At 33.4% G+C, this 16,765-nt stretch overlaps 1 protein-coding gene across 1 annotated transcript; it reads left to right on the top strand.

Annotated features, from left to right (window-relative positions):
• The first annotated feature begins 1,131 nt into the window (after positions 1-1,131).
• Positions 1,132-4,855, top strand: LOC128984978 (prisilkin-39-like). The gene is made up of 3 exons (XM_054404350.1): positions 1,132-1,305; positions 3,602-3,716; positions 4,164-4,855. The coding sequence occupies exons 1-3, from the start codon at positions 1,132-1,134 to the stop codon at positions 4,727-4,729; spliced, it is 855 nt and encodes a 284-aa protein (XP_054260325.1). The 3' UTR covers positions 4,730-4,855.
• The last annotated feature ends 11,910 nt before the right edge of the window (positions 4,856-16,765 follow it).

Here is a 16,765-nt window from a genome sequence, read left to right as displayed (position 1 = left end):
GACTTGCGTAAAGAAGCTAAGACAAGTAATTATCTCCTTGATGCAATTAAAATTTATTTAATTGTGAAGCGTGTACTATAATTGATAGTAACGGTTCTGGACTCATAAGGATCGTTAAGACTCATTATAATCAATTTACAGCTGCGTGTGACATTCTGAGGTGAATATTAATAAACTTAAATTAATAACTGAGCCAAACCACATCCATATCACAGCCATTATGATTATCTAATACTTCTAATACATCTGATTATATAATAAAGCTAAGAACAAGTAAAACTTCCACTCGCACCTTAAGGGTACGAGTGTGCTAAAAAGTGGAATTTACATACTAAGCCGATATAGTTAATAGTTCCCTAAACCCCTTAATCCCCCCCTCTTTTATGAAAAACTTATGAAAACTTCTGAGAACATATCTATAACTGTTTAAAAATCATATCATAAATGGCGTAGCTGTTTCTTTGTTTCTATGCACAATTTAAAAACCATATAGTGTTCAATTACTAATGCCATTCAATTCAATTTTAATTGGGAGTAAAGTTACGCGATTTTCCCATATTTAAACAGTTTTACAAATGCTCAAAGTTTACTCCCAGAAATCATTATAGGAACTGTATTAATTTTGGACCCTTAACACGTTATGTACAATTATTTTAGATTATTGTGGGTGTATAAACAAGTACGGTTTAATTAGTATAAAAATATATTTTTAATCACTTCGTTTAATATTTAAGGTACATATTATATAAAGCTATGATGTGGAATAAATGTATACTTTCTTTTCGTCATTTTTCTTTCTATTAATCGTGCTTGCCACAATATACATCTTCTGATATTTCTTCTGAGCTATTATTAATTTTAGTCCCTAAGTAAAACAAGTGACTAAAATGTAAACTCCAATTAATTCAAATTGCGCGTTTACACATTTTACCACCTTATTTGAAATAAGTGCCTTAAATAGATTTAATATACCTTTTTAACTCCAACATTTTCAAGTACAAAAAAAGGAGCACTAAAATCAACTGCTGTAAAGTAATCCTTAAAAGCTCCAGGAAAGGCTTAATCTCTTCAGAGTGATGACCTCATCAAATCACCGGTCTGATTAGGGGGTGATTTCGGCGGGACGGCAGGATGGTCAGGAGCCGTGTCCTTGGCATTCGCAGGACCAGGACGAGGATGACATTTATCGTCCAGGCAGGAGAGGGGAGGTCCTGCTGCTCTAGTATAAAGCTCCAGAAGGACCTCAAGTCGTCACTCCTGAGTCCCACATCAGACATCATGGCTTCCTCTCTATACAAGCTCCTGGTAAGTCATGCTACAACTTATTTTGTAACTTCAGAAAAACTTCATAAAAACTTAAAACAATTTTCAAAAACCATACAATACAACAAATTTTTTGTATTTGTAAGGATTTTTTCTATGTTTTCATAGTTTCTTGGCTTTTAGGCATCTAAGTATAGTATACCTTGTTCTGTTTTAATCATAGCTTAGACTTAGACAGCACTAGAATATAAAACATTTTTTTCTTAGATATGTTAATCCGAAACTAATAAAACATAATTATCGTATTCATTGACAAATACAACACGAATCAAACTTATTCAGCAAAATAAATGCTTATTAAGAGTTTGTTTCATATTAAGGCACATATGAGGCAATCTCTGGATTATATACACCTTATTTTACATACTTTTCCCCTAAATAGACTTATGAGGAAATATTAATCAATAGTTATACTAAAATGTTCTATTTCTTCACCACGGTATAGATACAGACTACAGTTGTTAAAGTGTATTGTTGTACTTTGTTGCTACTTACTACAAACAAATAATTTGCAATTTAATTGTCTATAAAAAAATCTGTTAACTTTATAGAAGGTTGTTTTATAAATGAAACAGATTGTTTAACATTTTTCTTTTAGAAGTCACAATAATTTATTTTAATCTATAACGGTCATTAAAAATTCTAAAACCTACCTTAGTGCCTAAAAAAGTAATTATTAGTTATGCGTTGTCATTATACGATTTCTTTAAAATTCTTGTTCATCTAAATTTAAAAAAAATAACATAACATCACACAATATCTTTCAGTTTTTAGCTTTATGGTAGCTGTTATTTTTTTATGTATTGTATTCGTAGAAATGGCAGTAATAAGTGAGATTCTCTTGATCTCAAGAATGTAATGTTTCAAGATATTTGTTGATCTCCAAATTTGTTTTTTAAGGATATTAAAGAAGGATTGTGTCTAATCAAAACTGTTAAAAACATTCTCGTTCATCCACATTTTCTCTCAAATTGTAATTAATTCAAATAATTAAAAATTATAAATAGTAGCAATGCTGTTGAATATGTATGAGAAAGATGGTATTTGTTATTTTGTTATTCTTTTCAAAACGATTTACGTAACATTCATAAATAATTACTGAAAATGTTTTATCCTACTTAATCATTGAACTTAATCATCGACACATACTAAACAACCAAGCTTGTATTAACAATACAATCATAAAATTACTTGTAATTACGCAATATTAATTTCAAAGTGATGTTATTTAAATTTGATACTGCAAATCAATAGGGATGTTATGTGCTGTAACCATTATAACAAGCACTTAATTTTATATCCCTAAACTCATAACCCATAATGCTCTTTTTACTGTTTTAACGTTACACTCTACATGAATTTTCATTATTTGAACAATTGACGCTTATCAAATTGCTACAATGTTGCTAGTTTTAGGTTCACATTCAATCAACATAGATAACATGGCATCTGATGCATTAATGATTAGTTGAATGGACATGAAAATAAACGTGGTGTCTTTTTGTGAAGACCATTGAGTTGAGTTCATGTATGTTATAATCATACTATTTCGTTTTAGGGTTGCTCTACAATATGCCTTCGGTGTACGGGTTTATATAAATTCGTTTATCTAAATCGTATTTCAAATAAAACTTATTATTTGAAGGGGATGAAGTAATTTGGAACCATTTAATGAATAAAATATTACAGTAAGAGGAGTTTATTGACAAAATAATATTGCTTGAGAATCCCTGCAGGCATTGTGTTTAGCATTTGAGAACTTTTTATAAATACAAACAAATAAACGAATTAAGTACGAATAAACGAATCAATAAAATATAATCACTAAATTATAAAGTATTAAAATTCCTACATAAAACAAAAACCCTTTAAAAAATTAAAATTAAACTATTTTAGTAACAAAACATTCTATCCATCATCTCTCAACGAAATACTTTTCCAGCTTGATAAATACATTTTTGCATGCACCAATTACAAAATGACTATCAACAGAGTTAAGTAAACATTTTTTTTCATTTCCAGTTTTGACTTCAATCTTGGAAAAACCTATCAAACCAACGAATGTTAAAATAGCTTATAACAGCTTTGTTATATTTCAAATGGTCAATATGCCCTTTTCAAACTACCTCTTTTCATTGTAGAACTAAATTACTACACCAGTTAAATGCCAGTTGTCAACATTGGCTATTGTTTCTGGATGTTGTCTCACTAGAGTCTTTGTCATCTGTTGTTTACTCTGTGTTCTCTGTGCATTTGACTCACCTTACTCTATGTTCAGGTCGTGCTGGCGGTCGTTGCCGCCGTCCTTTGCGAGGAGGCTAAGGACCAAAAGTCCGAGAGACCCAAGAAGGACACTGAGAAGTCTACTCTCGCTACAGCCGAGACTGGATACGGTAAATATACTTAACCACACGTATAATAAACTAGCATTATACCGTACGTATAGTATTCATACGTTACATGTATTACCTATTATCGATACAAAATGCCGATTACTACACGATAACCTTTACTGCACTACTGGATATTGCAGACAGACTTATCGAACTAACTATTTTTTACTAAGATTATTTTCATTTCTCTCATGCGCGGACAAGTTTGAGGGCTCTGCTATGTTGACAAAACGTGTATCATTGAGGGTTAATTTAACAGTGTCCGCTTGACTGTAATAACTAAGAAGCAGATTTAATATATATCTTTCGTCAATCGTACTTGTGAGGATCCGGACCTAGTAAAACAACAAGATCTTTTTAATTTACAGTGTTATATTTTAGTTAGAAAGTGTTACTGCTGTTGTTTTGGAATACTTTTTGGTTGACTAACTTTATTTTACCTTACAGCTGGCTACCCTTACGGAGGAGGCTACGGTTCCTATGGAGCTGGATACCCTGGATACACAGGATACTCTGGATACGGTAACACTGCCTACGCTGGATACCCAGGCTACACCGGATACTCTGGATACTCTGGATACAAGGGAGCCTACCCCTCTGCTGGATACACTGGAGCAGGATACACCGGGGCTTACCCTTACACCGCCGGATACACCGGATACAACAGTGGATACACCGGATACAACAGTGCCTACCCTTACACTGCTGGATACACCGGATCTAAGGCAGCCTACCCCTACTCCGCAGGATACACCGGATACACCGGATCCTACCCATACACTGCTGGATACACTGGATCTTACCCCTACACCGCAGGATACTCCGGCTACTCTGCTGGTGCCTACCCCTACAACACCGCCTACGCTGGATACAAGGGTGCCGGATACACTGGATACCCATACAACTCTGGATACACTGGATACTCTGGCTACACCGGATACAAGGGTGCTGCTGCCTACGGTGCTTACGACGATGGAAAGTACTACCCTGGAAAATACGAGGGTACCTACTAAACCCTTCTCTGACGTTCCTACAACCTGTCACCAACCTGACTGCCAATTGATAAACTATGATCGGACTCAACCTTAAATTCGTAAATATTTTGTACCAAACCAATAAAAATATCAGTATTAAATAAATTTAGTGTCCATTATGTTCCTATAAATGCAATATGTACGTGTTAAAGTTCTAATGATAGCTTGAAAATACTAATAATTTAAGTTAAGTAATGTGTAAATAATATTTTTCTAGAGACAAGACTGTTTTAGAGGTTAACTGGCATTTCCAATAGCAGCTTTTATGTGACAATTTTGTAGTCACTGGTTTCATGCAATCATAAAACTTTGTCTACTTTTAAGAGAGCACTGCCTTTAGTACTTGGGGAAAGTCAAGTTTTAAAATGATTTGATTCTATACAATTTATACACTTATTAGACTATCAATATATTGAGCTATCTAAAGGGTATTAACTCGTTGTTTTTTCTACTCATATAACGATCATGGCGTGTGATCAAGGAAGTGTTTTCCATATTCACTAAAACTGTTTCATAAGATTTAAATGAAGTTGTTTTTTTTTTACAGATGAAAACTATTTCAATATTTTCCATACCCTTGCGAGGATTGTGTTTTGTATTTCACATGGAAGAATTCCTCAAACAATATAACCCGAGGGATCAAGTTATGAGTCCACATTACTCCAAGATGGCGAACTGTAATATCTTCCAAACATAGTATCTTATAACAGTCACGTCCTATATTACCACTGGGCTGGGCTATTGTTTCAAATGTAGGCCATCGGGCTGTGGAAAAATGAAGAATTTATATTAATAATAAACTAAATATAACGCAATGCAATCCTAGGATTTGAATACAGATAGGAAACAAAGTTATTTTGGTTAATAACATAGTTGCTCGAACGTATATCACGTATAGTTTATGCTATCTGGCTTAATTAATTAAAATCTCAATGTTAGCAATTGTGTGCAACTTGACATAAACATGTTTGCAATTTATGTAAGGCGTGAACAGTTACACGATCTGTTTGGTTTAACTTGACACGCCATCATTGACTTCTGGTTTTAAATTGATTTAACTAGACGTCCCGTTCCCATGGTCAAATTGTAGCCGGTCTGAGACTAAAAATATTGATTAAGTCAAACTTAGCCAACGACAATTGTGCTGATGAGCTAAACAAGCAACATCTTTAGCTGAGCCAAATTAAAAAGCACCATTTTGTAATGAACAAGTTTTTGTATCTCATCAAAAATCAAATAATACAAAAACAGAAGGAGAACAATAAATGTTTTGGGCAGCGCAATCTGCGAATGGCTAATTCAAGCGTTCTTTTTTATGGTGACAGTTGTTACATATAGTATCTACTGCTATATTATCTAAAAGTAAATTATACTGGACATTGCAATGCTAATAAGGCAGACGTAATACAGATACGAAATAAATGGCCTAGGCAAGCTAATGTTGACGGCAGAGATAAAATAATACAAGATATCGGTTATAGCCTGTCTGAATCATTAACTTAAGACTGGTGTTCACATATTAATTATTCAAGGGTATGTTTCTTATCGAAACACTAATACCATTTTTAAATTTACTTGAAGTTTTTTATGATGGATTTTGGCAAATATTATTTAAAATATCCAAATATAAATTATGTATGAATTCATGTTCTAACATGTTCTAGCGATTTTATTGGTAAACTAAAGGAGCATACTATGGATACACAATATGACTTATACTTTATATTGTATATTATTTAATAGAACACTTTAAAATAAATCAAACAATTGACTATTAAATCTAAACGGTAGCATAATTACTTTCCTTCAAATAAATGTAATATAATAATTATTTCTGTAAATCAAATAATTAAAAAAACATCTCCTCTTATATTTTTTTGTGTATGAGCGTTTATCGGATTTCATAGGATGTATAAATTCTTAATTTATATTACAAATTAGGTTATTGTAGTCGGAAAAATCGGTAAACACCAAATAAAATATGTAAATACTCAGTTTAATTTGTTTAAGTTAAAAGGTATGAATAATGTTAGATTGAATATGGTGTAAATTAGTCTGAATAGTCCTGATGGAATCACGATTTGCAGCAATTCAGAGGGACTAAATCTCCCGGGTGCAGTCCAGATGAATTTCGGAGGAACGTGATATGGGTCCAACTTAGATTCTGTTTCAGTTTTCCTTATCGTTACTTTTTGACTTTTGAAAAGACATTTAAAACTGATATAAAATACGTTAACCTACAATTACCGCTTCGAAATTAAACCTCGTCGATGTCCGGTAAATCAAGATTTTTATTAGCTATGGGTGGTTACAAAATTATTTTAACCAAAAGGTTTATGAAAATGTACATTAACATATCCGAAATAGGTATTTCTTTAGATAGCATTAAGCTAGACATTATACTTCCCTGAGTCACCACGATATTAAAATTACCAAAGTTTTTAGTGATATAAAAAAATATATATAATAACATAATCTTTAAAAATATAAAGGCAGGCACGTTGAAAAGGATTATATAAATTTTTATCTTTCATCATGGCTGAAGAAAATGTAAGGATTATTTTCCGGATGAAATAATGGATGATTGCTGTATATAAATACAGTAATTTTAAACTTTTACTCTGATCATCTACTTTACATTTGGGGTGTCTATAGGGGAATGCTGGTCTAGGGATTGAAGTGTTTCCCTTTTGATCTGGAGGCTTAGGATCAAATCTCGCCATTCACCAACAAATTACCATTTTGATATTTCGTCCCACGTGGTTTGGTGCCAGCGATCAGGTGAAAATTTGTTAAAAGATTCCCTAAACTGTACCCCTTTGAATGAATCCCTCCCTCTATTGCAGGATAGTTTTTATTGGTCTATAAATTGTGATAGTTACATTGCTTACATTTATTTTTGACACAATACACTTTGGCAAAATTACTTCTTGAAACTAGAGCTTTCACCCCAACTCCAAGTCTGTCTGACCTATACTTTCGTTTGTTTTGTCTATTTTTATACGGGCGTAAACACTTTCAGAGGATAAAGTTTTATTGCCACGTTTATGAGCCTTCAGAGACTCTTTGGAACTGTATTTCTTGAAAAACATGAAAAGTCACTACAGCTATTACTGTTGTTACTTTTATACTTACCCTTTGCTGCAATTTTTTGTGTAATACCAATTTCGTTCCAGATTTGTAGGCAATAAAGTTCTGTGCACTCTGCAAATATGTAGTAGAAACCAGAAAATTAAGTTGGATAAACCACCTGTTTCCCAAACAAAACCTGTCTCAATGAATTTATAGAAACAAAGAATGTTCAGTTTTGATCGATCATACTGTTCAATATATTTCACGGTTGCATATGTGAGTAAGATTTTATTAAAACTCTGGTCATAAAATACAAACTGATAATTGAAGCGTGGAGTTTCTGCGTAACAGTCTTAGTTCAAATCAAACCGATCATGGCTATTTTCTATGTGATCTCGTAGTAGTTTTGGTAATTCAACAGCTAAAACCCATCGATAGCTATGGGTTTTGGTCTACATTAAAAAATATTACCATTCATCTTTACGAGGAGAGCTTTCTTTGAACTGAATAACACCTTTCATCAAGAGCTTACAAGAAGTTTTCTTATTTTTTATTATTATCTTACTAGGGGTTTAAACATTTTATGTTTATTTAAAGTACGCATAAGTTCGACGTTTACTGGTTTGAAACAATAATGAGTAACACTGTAATGAAGAAAATATACACAAACAAAACTATTTAGTACTAAATAATAATAAATACTCCCCACTTTCCAATTATGTTGATTTATACATACAAATGCAATAGTAATAATATATTTCATAATGTGCACTTGGAACGAGACCTGTTAAGGTACAATACTTTTAAATTCATCTCATGGAGTTAATTAGCAAGGTGGTAAGGTGTTTTAGCCACCGCTTAAAACAATAAAGGCCTAAGTTGTAATGTATAACGTGACGAGCCTCACAATATTTATTTAGCAAATGTTCCGGTTTTTAAAAACTGTAGAAACATTTTGAGTTAGATATTTAAATAAGTAAGAATAAACATAAACATAATCGTGCAGTAATTAAAAAAAAATTAAAACTTTTTTTCATACTGCGTCAACAGCCATTTTTAATGCATGCGTTGCGGGTATAAAGTAGTTATTTTACTCTCTAGGAAGTAAAAATCCGTTTTACTCCCTAGCGAGTAAATATCATTTGGTATGTCCCGTACCTAAAACCGAAAACCATTTCAGCCCGTGGTACGAAGGCTATTTTTCACCACACTACTTATAAATTTATAACAAACCCAATTTAGAAGGAATCATTTTATTGGCCGTCAATTACAATAAATTATGTCTACCAATAAATTTACACTAATTAATTAAAATTTTACTCCTTATCCCAATACTGGAGTTTACTTGAGTACTGCTATTACAGTGGTCTGCGTTATTTTAACATGAGAACGGTTAGCCTATTGTTATGTTTTACAAAAACATCTCCAAACTTTCTGGGCCATATCCTAAGAAGTTAATCCAATACACAATGCTCCTTGAAATTAGGTACTATCTTATAGCATATTCATAAATGTGTAACTGTTTTAAAGACGCTCTAAATTCGTAAACAATTTACATACAAAAAGTATATAAACATATAAATAAGAGAACATAGACTATTTCATTTATCATAACCATTTACTCCTTCAACTAATAAATACGACCTTTTACCTATGCCTAGCTATATTTAAAATTATGTTTTTTTAATAAAAACTACGAGGTAATTATTGTAGTCTCTATGGCCACAAAAACTGAACCACATAAAACTAAACTCATGCATGTATCCCTTCTCATTATAAATGCAATTGGTGAAACCGCAGAGCATTTCTTGTTGCATATGCATGACCTGAAGGCGTAACGTTTCTTAAATATCAATTACTCCTACATTATGTGAATAACCCATTAACTTATATCACCAAATTGCATTTTTAAACAGATGTCATTTGAAAAAAAAACTGTTACCCCTTTTTAAACCGTGTTTTTTATTAGTGAAACAGGTCTACGGGGAAAATTCATTAACATATGTGGAATACTCACGACGGCCGTGCATTCTAGATATCGTAGAACCTTGATAACAAGACTCTCATAGAGATTATAAAATAAGACTTGTTATCAAGATTGACTTCTTATCGAGGTTTGCAATAACATGTGATTAGGGGTAAAATAATTTCGATGGTATTTGAAAATGACCCTTGTAATCAAGGGTGTCTTGGTAACAAGGTTTTACTGTATATAACCAATGATTCTACCCTGTAGAATTTTTTATTTTTGTTTTAAGTTCCACCTTTGTATACTAGGTCGTCAGGTTCTAGCCCGAAACTAATTATTTTATGCTACCCCTAGCTAGATAATTGAGGTATTTTCGAAATGCTAACATTAATGGGCGTTTGAAGGGATTTGTACCAAGAGCCATCAGACCAGTTCATCCCTTCTGTTTATAGGGGATGAAACATTACGGTGGAAAAAATGTACGAGGTAATTTACCATTGATTGTGTAATCATTATTGTGCCGCCTATTTTGCCACTTTTAAGTAAAATACTTTTTTAAAAGGTTACCAACTTTATGATAAACTTTTCTTAAACAAATCTTACAACTTTTATTAATCTAAATCTGATTTATTAAAGTATTAAATACACTTTATACACAAAATATAGAACCTCCTTCCCTAGGACTTCCAGCAGCCATTCATCCATGGTCAAAATATCATGGTAATGTCCATTGAAATCGAACACATGTTACCATTATCTATGCATATAGTAAATTTCATATGTAAAAACAGTATCAATTTAAATGCTTCTGTAAATATTTTCATCGATAGTTTTTCATAAGCATTCATTAAAGACACAACTGCAATTATAGGTCTACTAATCCCAAAGTATTTTTCAAATTGCGTAAACCCCTTTAGTTGAATAGTCGATTCAATGTTTTTCCAAATTCGCTAATAAGTAATGAAGTACACAATAGTAATATGAAAAAACTTGTTCTAAGAAATATAAGATATATTTTCCTATTAACTGTCTTTTCTTTATGCTTAGTTTGTTTATTGTGTTGATTCTTCTTCTTTCTACAATTTAGAGAGAAGGGTAATAAACTATTTTTTATTGGGTTGTTTGAAATTCCTATCGCAATGCATATCAGTTACTACAGTATTAAACACTCAATTATAATACAGTTTTGTTTTTATATTATATATTCAGTTAACCATTCAATTTCAGTTGCGCATTCAATTGTGGCATTCTATTGAACCTATTCAAACGTAAAGTTTGACTCGAAAACTAATTCCGATTGCGTTCCTTTGAGACTAGTATCAATGCAACGATGATTGGCCACTGAGGTATGTGAAAACATGATTGGTTGTTAAAACTTTCAATGTGCGGTGTTTTAATATGAATACGAAATTGGAATTTATATGACCTTCCAATAGCGAGAAATGCTTAAAATGCATCGATCTTGGTGTTGTTTTGGGATTATCTTTCACAGTAGTTATCTTAAAGACTAACAAATGTATATATTTTATTGATATACGTTGACAAGGCACTTTAAGCAAGTAGTGGTTTACGGTGAGTCGTGGGTAGTTGGGGTGGTGATTTAATTAGTTTTTAACTACTAATACCAACCTTGATCATTGATCAACCACAGATTCAGTTTTGAATCTTAATTTTATTCATAACTTATTTGTTTCAAGACTGAACTGACAACCTTGCAAGCACAAGCTGCAAGGTTGCTTACCAATCAAAAGGCAAACCTCCTTAAAAGATCTCAAATTACAGAAACACTCCAAACGCGTGGAAGCAAAATTACCTACCGCACTGACATTTATAAATCTTTTCCAATAGTCAATGGTGATACTCAATCGATGCAAGTTATTATAAATTGTCTAGCCTACTGTTTGGTAGCATGAAACTGACGTATTAATACACAGTTGATATTATGCATGTGGTTTCAATGCTACTTACACCTTGGAAGCGTGAATTTTGACGATGTTGTAAATAATTTTGTACAACAAAAATATAGCGGGCAAAAGTTTTAAAAATTAAAACAGTTAAGCTTTACGATTTGTTGACCTAAAAATTGAAATTATAACATTACCTATTTACTTTTAGTAATAGTATATAGATTATACTAAAACAGTCGAATTGGTCTTTTGCATGTTAATTAATGTAAAATAATAACAGTAAACATTAAAATTGTTATAATACCCAATTATAAGGATGGTAATGGGTTTTTTCGGACGTTGTTTCAATAGAATCAGTTCAAGGATAGTACCTGAAATAGAAAAATCATTTATTTACAACTAATTTAACATATAAAAAAAACAACTACACCTCTCGATTCCAAATCTTTCCTACTATATTTGGCGTTCTGTAGTTCAGTAGAATTGTGTTGTTTCCAAGGAAACTTGACGTGTTTCCCTTGCTCTATTAACTGTTGGCGTTTTTTAGTAGTACTTGACAAATATTATTCTTGACGAATTAGCTATGTTTGCTATTTACCTATGTGGGCTTTTGTACCTGACATACTACTTAACAACACTTCCCCAGTTCTATAATATGTGGCGTTTAGTAGTAAAAATTACTGGATAACCTCATGTTTTACTTGTTTCCTCTACTTCGTTTGCTCTTAGATCTACTGTTTTGTAGTACAGCATTTGATGATATTATTATCGGATATAGCTTTTTTTCTGTTTGACGTTATGTAATAGTTGTTTCATGGCCTGGTGTTTGATGTGTTTCCTCCTTAGCACTGTTTACTCTTGGTGTTAGTAAGGATAATATTGTACTTTCCAGACGTCTCTAGCTATGTTTACTATTTGGTGTTTTGTAGTAATACTTGATGATCTGATGTTTCATGTATCTCCCACCTTGTGTGGGTGGAGGACTAGGCAATGGCTTGGAAGTGTTGGAAGATCTCTTGCCATGGAAGGATCTCTCGTCTGGGTACTCGTGTGCAGGGTGAGGTTCGCGGACGCTTGACTCTGAGTCAGTTTTTATATTGTAGTCTATATACTCAGTAGACTCACTAGCCGAGTAGTGAGGGTTGTAGTCGTCAGGATAGTACTCAGGATGCCTCAACCTATGTTCCGTCTCCTCTTTGTGCTTATCCATTTCATTCTCCAGATTCTCATTGTGTTGTTCATAATCCTCATGACCTTTCTTCACGTCGTCTTTCACCTCCGTTTCCTTCGTGATTACTTTGATGTCGTGTTCGTAGTCCTCTCCGTCTTTAAAGTTGATCCCTTCGAGTGGAGCAAGCTGTGCGCTAAGTTGAGGGTCGTAGTGATGAAAATGGATTTCCTTTATTATCTTCTTCGGCTTACACTCTCCTTTGGCCTTCTTCTTTTTCTTCTTCTTTTTCCCCGAAGGCTTCACGGAGCGGAACTCAGCTGTGGACATCATCACTGGAGTTCTACTTCTGTAGTAGTTTCTCGGATGGTGTACGAAGTTTTGTGTCATAACTTTCACTCTGTTCCATTGAGAACCAGGGAATCTGTAGTAGGTTCTGTAGTTTCGTGGGTAACGCATGTAGACTCTCGGACTCTGAACCACTGCCACGGGATGTCTTCTATTTCTATAAGGATAAGGAGATCTGAAAGACACAGGTTTCGGTGAACCATAATGTACAAGAGGTGGTGCTATCGGTGGTTGTCTGAACGCTTGTTGAAGCATTATTGGAGTGTGGCTATTCGACAGTTCGTGTTCACTTTTCATACTCGCGAATCCTACAATCTGCCTGTATTCATCACTGTCTTCGTCACTGTCTTTTAAATGGAACCGCTCATTGGTAGCATACAGAGGGAACGAGGTAGTTATGACCAAAGGCTTACTCGGGTCAGGTCTATTTCTAATGATAAACTTTATGTCTTTTGATCTATTTCTGGTCTTCTTTACCACAGGTTGAGCTCTCGTTGGTTTCACAGTATCTCTAAACTCAGGAGGTTCTAGGAACTCATCGGTGAAGTAGTGATCGTTGTTAGGAACATTCTCACTTTCCTCGTCCTTCTCTTCGTCGTATTCCTCTTCATCGTCCTCTTCTTCTTCGTCCTGCGGCGGAGGAGGATCTGTGATAAACCCGGGTAACCCAACATGTGGTATTCGGATTTTTGCTATTTCCTCTTCAAAGTCGGAAGGTATAGTCGGTTCTACTGTGAGCACATCGGAGTGATTTTCTGTGGGGGTTGCTTGAGCTACGGTACTTGTGATCTTCTTTAACGGGACCAGAGTGTACTTTGGGGCGTCCGGAGTTACTGGCACTTGAGGTACGAGTTGTACTTCTTCAGGGTAGTTGTAGTTAATGTCTTCGTCAGATCTCTCTTTGAATCCTTCCCCAGGACCATCGTAATTGCGATGGTCTATCAGCAGCTTCTGGTCGAAGCCTAAAACAGTTAAAAATTTTGAATTTACAGACACAGCACGTGCAAGGTATATAGAATCAATTAACACACAATATGGGATACCGTCCAATAGAATGGCAACCGTATCTGTACTAAAGTATTCGAATTTCAATTCTTGTCAAATTTTCTCCTTTCCTATTTCTCAATGAAATTATGATTTATTTGACCATCAAACTGGTTTTACTTTTGACGCTTTAACGAAATTTCTTCGTTACGAAATCGTTGACAAAAATATATTTTTACGTCCATAAACACCACGTTTTTTTAAATACAGAAATGCCATTCTAGTGATAATTTTGTATTCCAACAAAGTCCAAAACACAGTATAGTAAAAAACTTTTTTTTCTCAAGTGCTCTCCGCACGGATAGATCAGAATCAGATCAAACCCAACGTTACGCAATTTATAACGCACATAATAATTACCTTGACGCAACGCCGTTAACGTAGTGGAACCAAACGATAAACTATCACTTTCCAAGTGGTGTTTCGGTTTATCGATGATTCGGTTGTTGTCGATTACCGTGCAGTGATTTGCGGTATTTTTGTTTTTGTAGGCTTTGGTGCTTGATGGTGCGTAGGTCGGACTTTGATTTGACAGTTTGTAATTTAAAATTGAATATATAAATATATTTAATATTTAAATTGATTGCTTCTTGAGTGAATGCACTTTTTTATATGCTACTGGCTAATGTAAATAATTTAATATTACCCAATTCTAGTAAAATCCACGTAAAATGTTATAATGTTTTACGTATGTTGTAGTTTAAGACCTTAGTTTATTCTTACTACTTCAGGTAAAAAAAAATTAAAATGCGTGGTGATATCGTACTCAAAGATGTGACATAGGCCTACAGACTAATGACTTTGAACGGTCACAATATAAAGTCAAAAATTTTAATGCATTGATAATGTATTGTTATCCACCCATGAAATTAAATGGGAATAAATTCTGGACTGGTCGCTAGGTTTAGATGCTGGATTATGAAATACGTTATTAATTGAACTATTGCTGTTTACTAGCCTTAAGTGGATTAGCATGACTTTGGATAAAAGAGCTAGGTCTGGATTGAAATCGACAAGACCAATATTTATGGAAATCATTTAAGTTTTTTTGGTAAGTTTTTTTTTAATAGTTTACACTGTCCACATGGCAAAAAAACATTTATACTCCCGAAATAAGTAACTGGTAATATATACTTGTTAATTGTAAATAATCACACATATAGTTTGAACTATTGATTAGTGTGTATTGCTTTTGAACCCGATAGTGGTGTATATGTTCAGAAATGAATAGGATTAAAAAAGGTTAATGTATAATCACCCTACCTACCTAGTAAAATAGTGACATATCTTAGAAGCTAGTGGATGGTTAAAATACTCTTTTTGTTTTGTAATAAAGTATTATCTAAAATGAATCCCATTGTCTAAAGGTAAGGAGTGATGAAATCACAATTTAATTTATTGGAGTATGAATAGAAACGTCCTTTGCAGAAGTGCTAATAGTAGGACATGCAATACTGTCTATTTTTCAAAGCGCCTGCAACTACTGATGGCAACAGTATTGCAATCAAGTTGAAAGTGTAGTTTAGCCGGCAGGTGCACTACTACCACTTCCACGTTATATTCACATAGGGTCTAACTCTAAGTACAAAGTGTTCAAGTGTAATAGACCCTGACTATTAATTAAAAAAATGTTTCTTCAGAACTGTCAACTGTTATTTCACGTACTTACTTCCTTTCAACTGTTCCGTAATCCTTGAAACGGGCGCGTGGGCGTTTTCGGTAGATTTGCTTTGTTCGGAGGATGTACAAGTACAGAGACAGATGCATGCCAGTAAAGTAACCTGTAACAAATTTTGGTCATGAATTGATAACGTTTATGATTGCTTGGAGTCATTATGGTCTAAACTAATTATTCAGTACTTTGATTTCGGCTTATTTTATTCATTTTAGCGAATTTCCCTATAGGGAAGTAGCTATTACCGTAGGTGGCACGGTAAGACCTAGACCCGGGACCGATTTACTTTTTCATTTTGATGTCCCCAGAGGCCAAAAACACCATTCGTTCAAATTTTTATATATGTATATATATATATATATATATATATATATATATATATATATATATATATATATAGATTTATATATATAGATTTATATATATATATATACGTCCGAGAACGCGATAACTTGAGTAATTTTGGTCCGATTTTGATGAAATTTGGTTTAAATGTGTAAAGGGAGATAAACTTGAATGAGTTCGCGAACCAGCATGATCGGACCATGGGAACGGAGCTTTACGGGGGGTTTTATGGGGTAAAAATTGGTTTTTCTCACTTTTGACCCTCAAAACACAAAATTTCCCAATTTCTCTTTAGACCTTTTTAAAGAGCTTAAAAAAACAAATAATTTAGTATATAAAAGTATTTTTGTTCGGTTATTAGTAACGGAGAAAATTTAAAAAATTGTAAATTTAAAATTCCCATGTTATTCTTATGGAGAATATTGTCAAATGTTGTAGTTTGCTTGTTTATGGATATATTTTGATCAAACTTGGCAAATTTATTTAT

This window comes from Macrosteles quadrilineatus, unplaced genomic scaffold (genome assembly GCF_028750875.1).
Source record: "Macrosteles quadrilineatus isolate MER2022 unplaced genomic scaffold, UCM_ALF_1.0 Scaffold_2__2_contigs__length_208266976, whole genome shotgun sequence".
In the NCBI taxonomy this organism is placed as follows: Eukaryota; Metazoa; Arthropoda; class Insecta; order Hemiptera; family Cicadellidae; genus Macrosteles; species Macrosteles quadrilineatus.
This window is presented reverse-complemented; position numbering and strand designations above follow the sequence as displayed.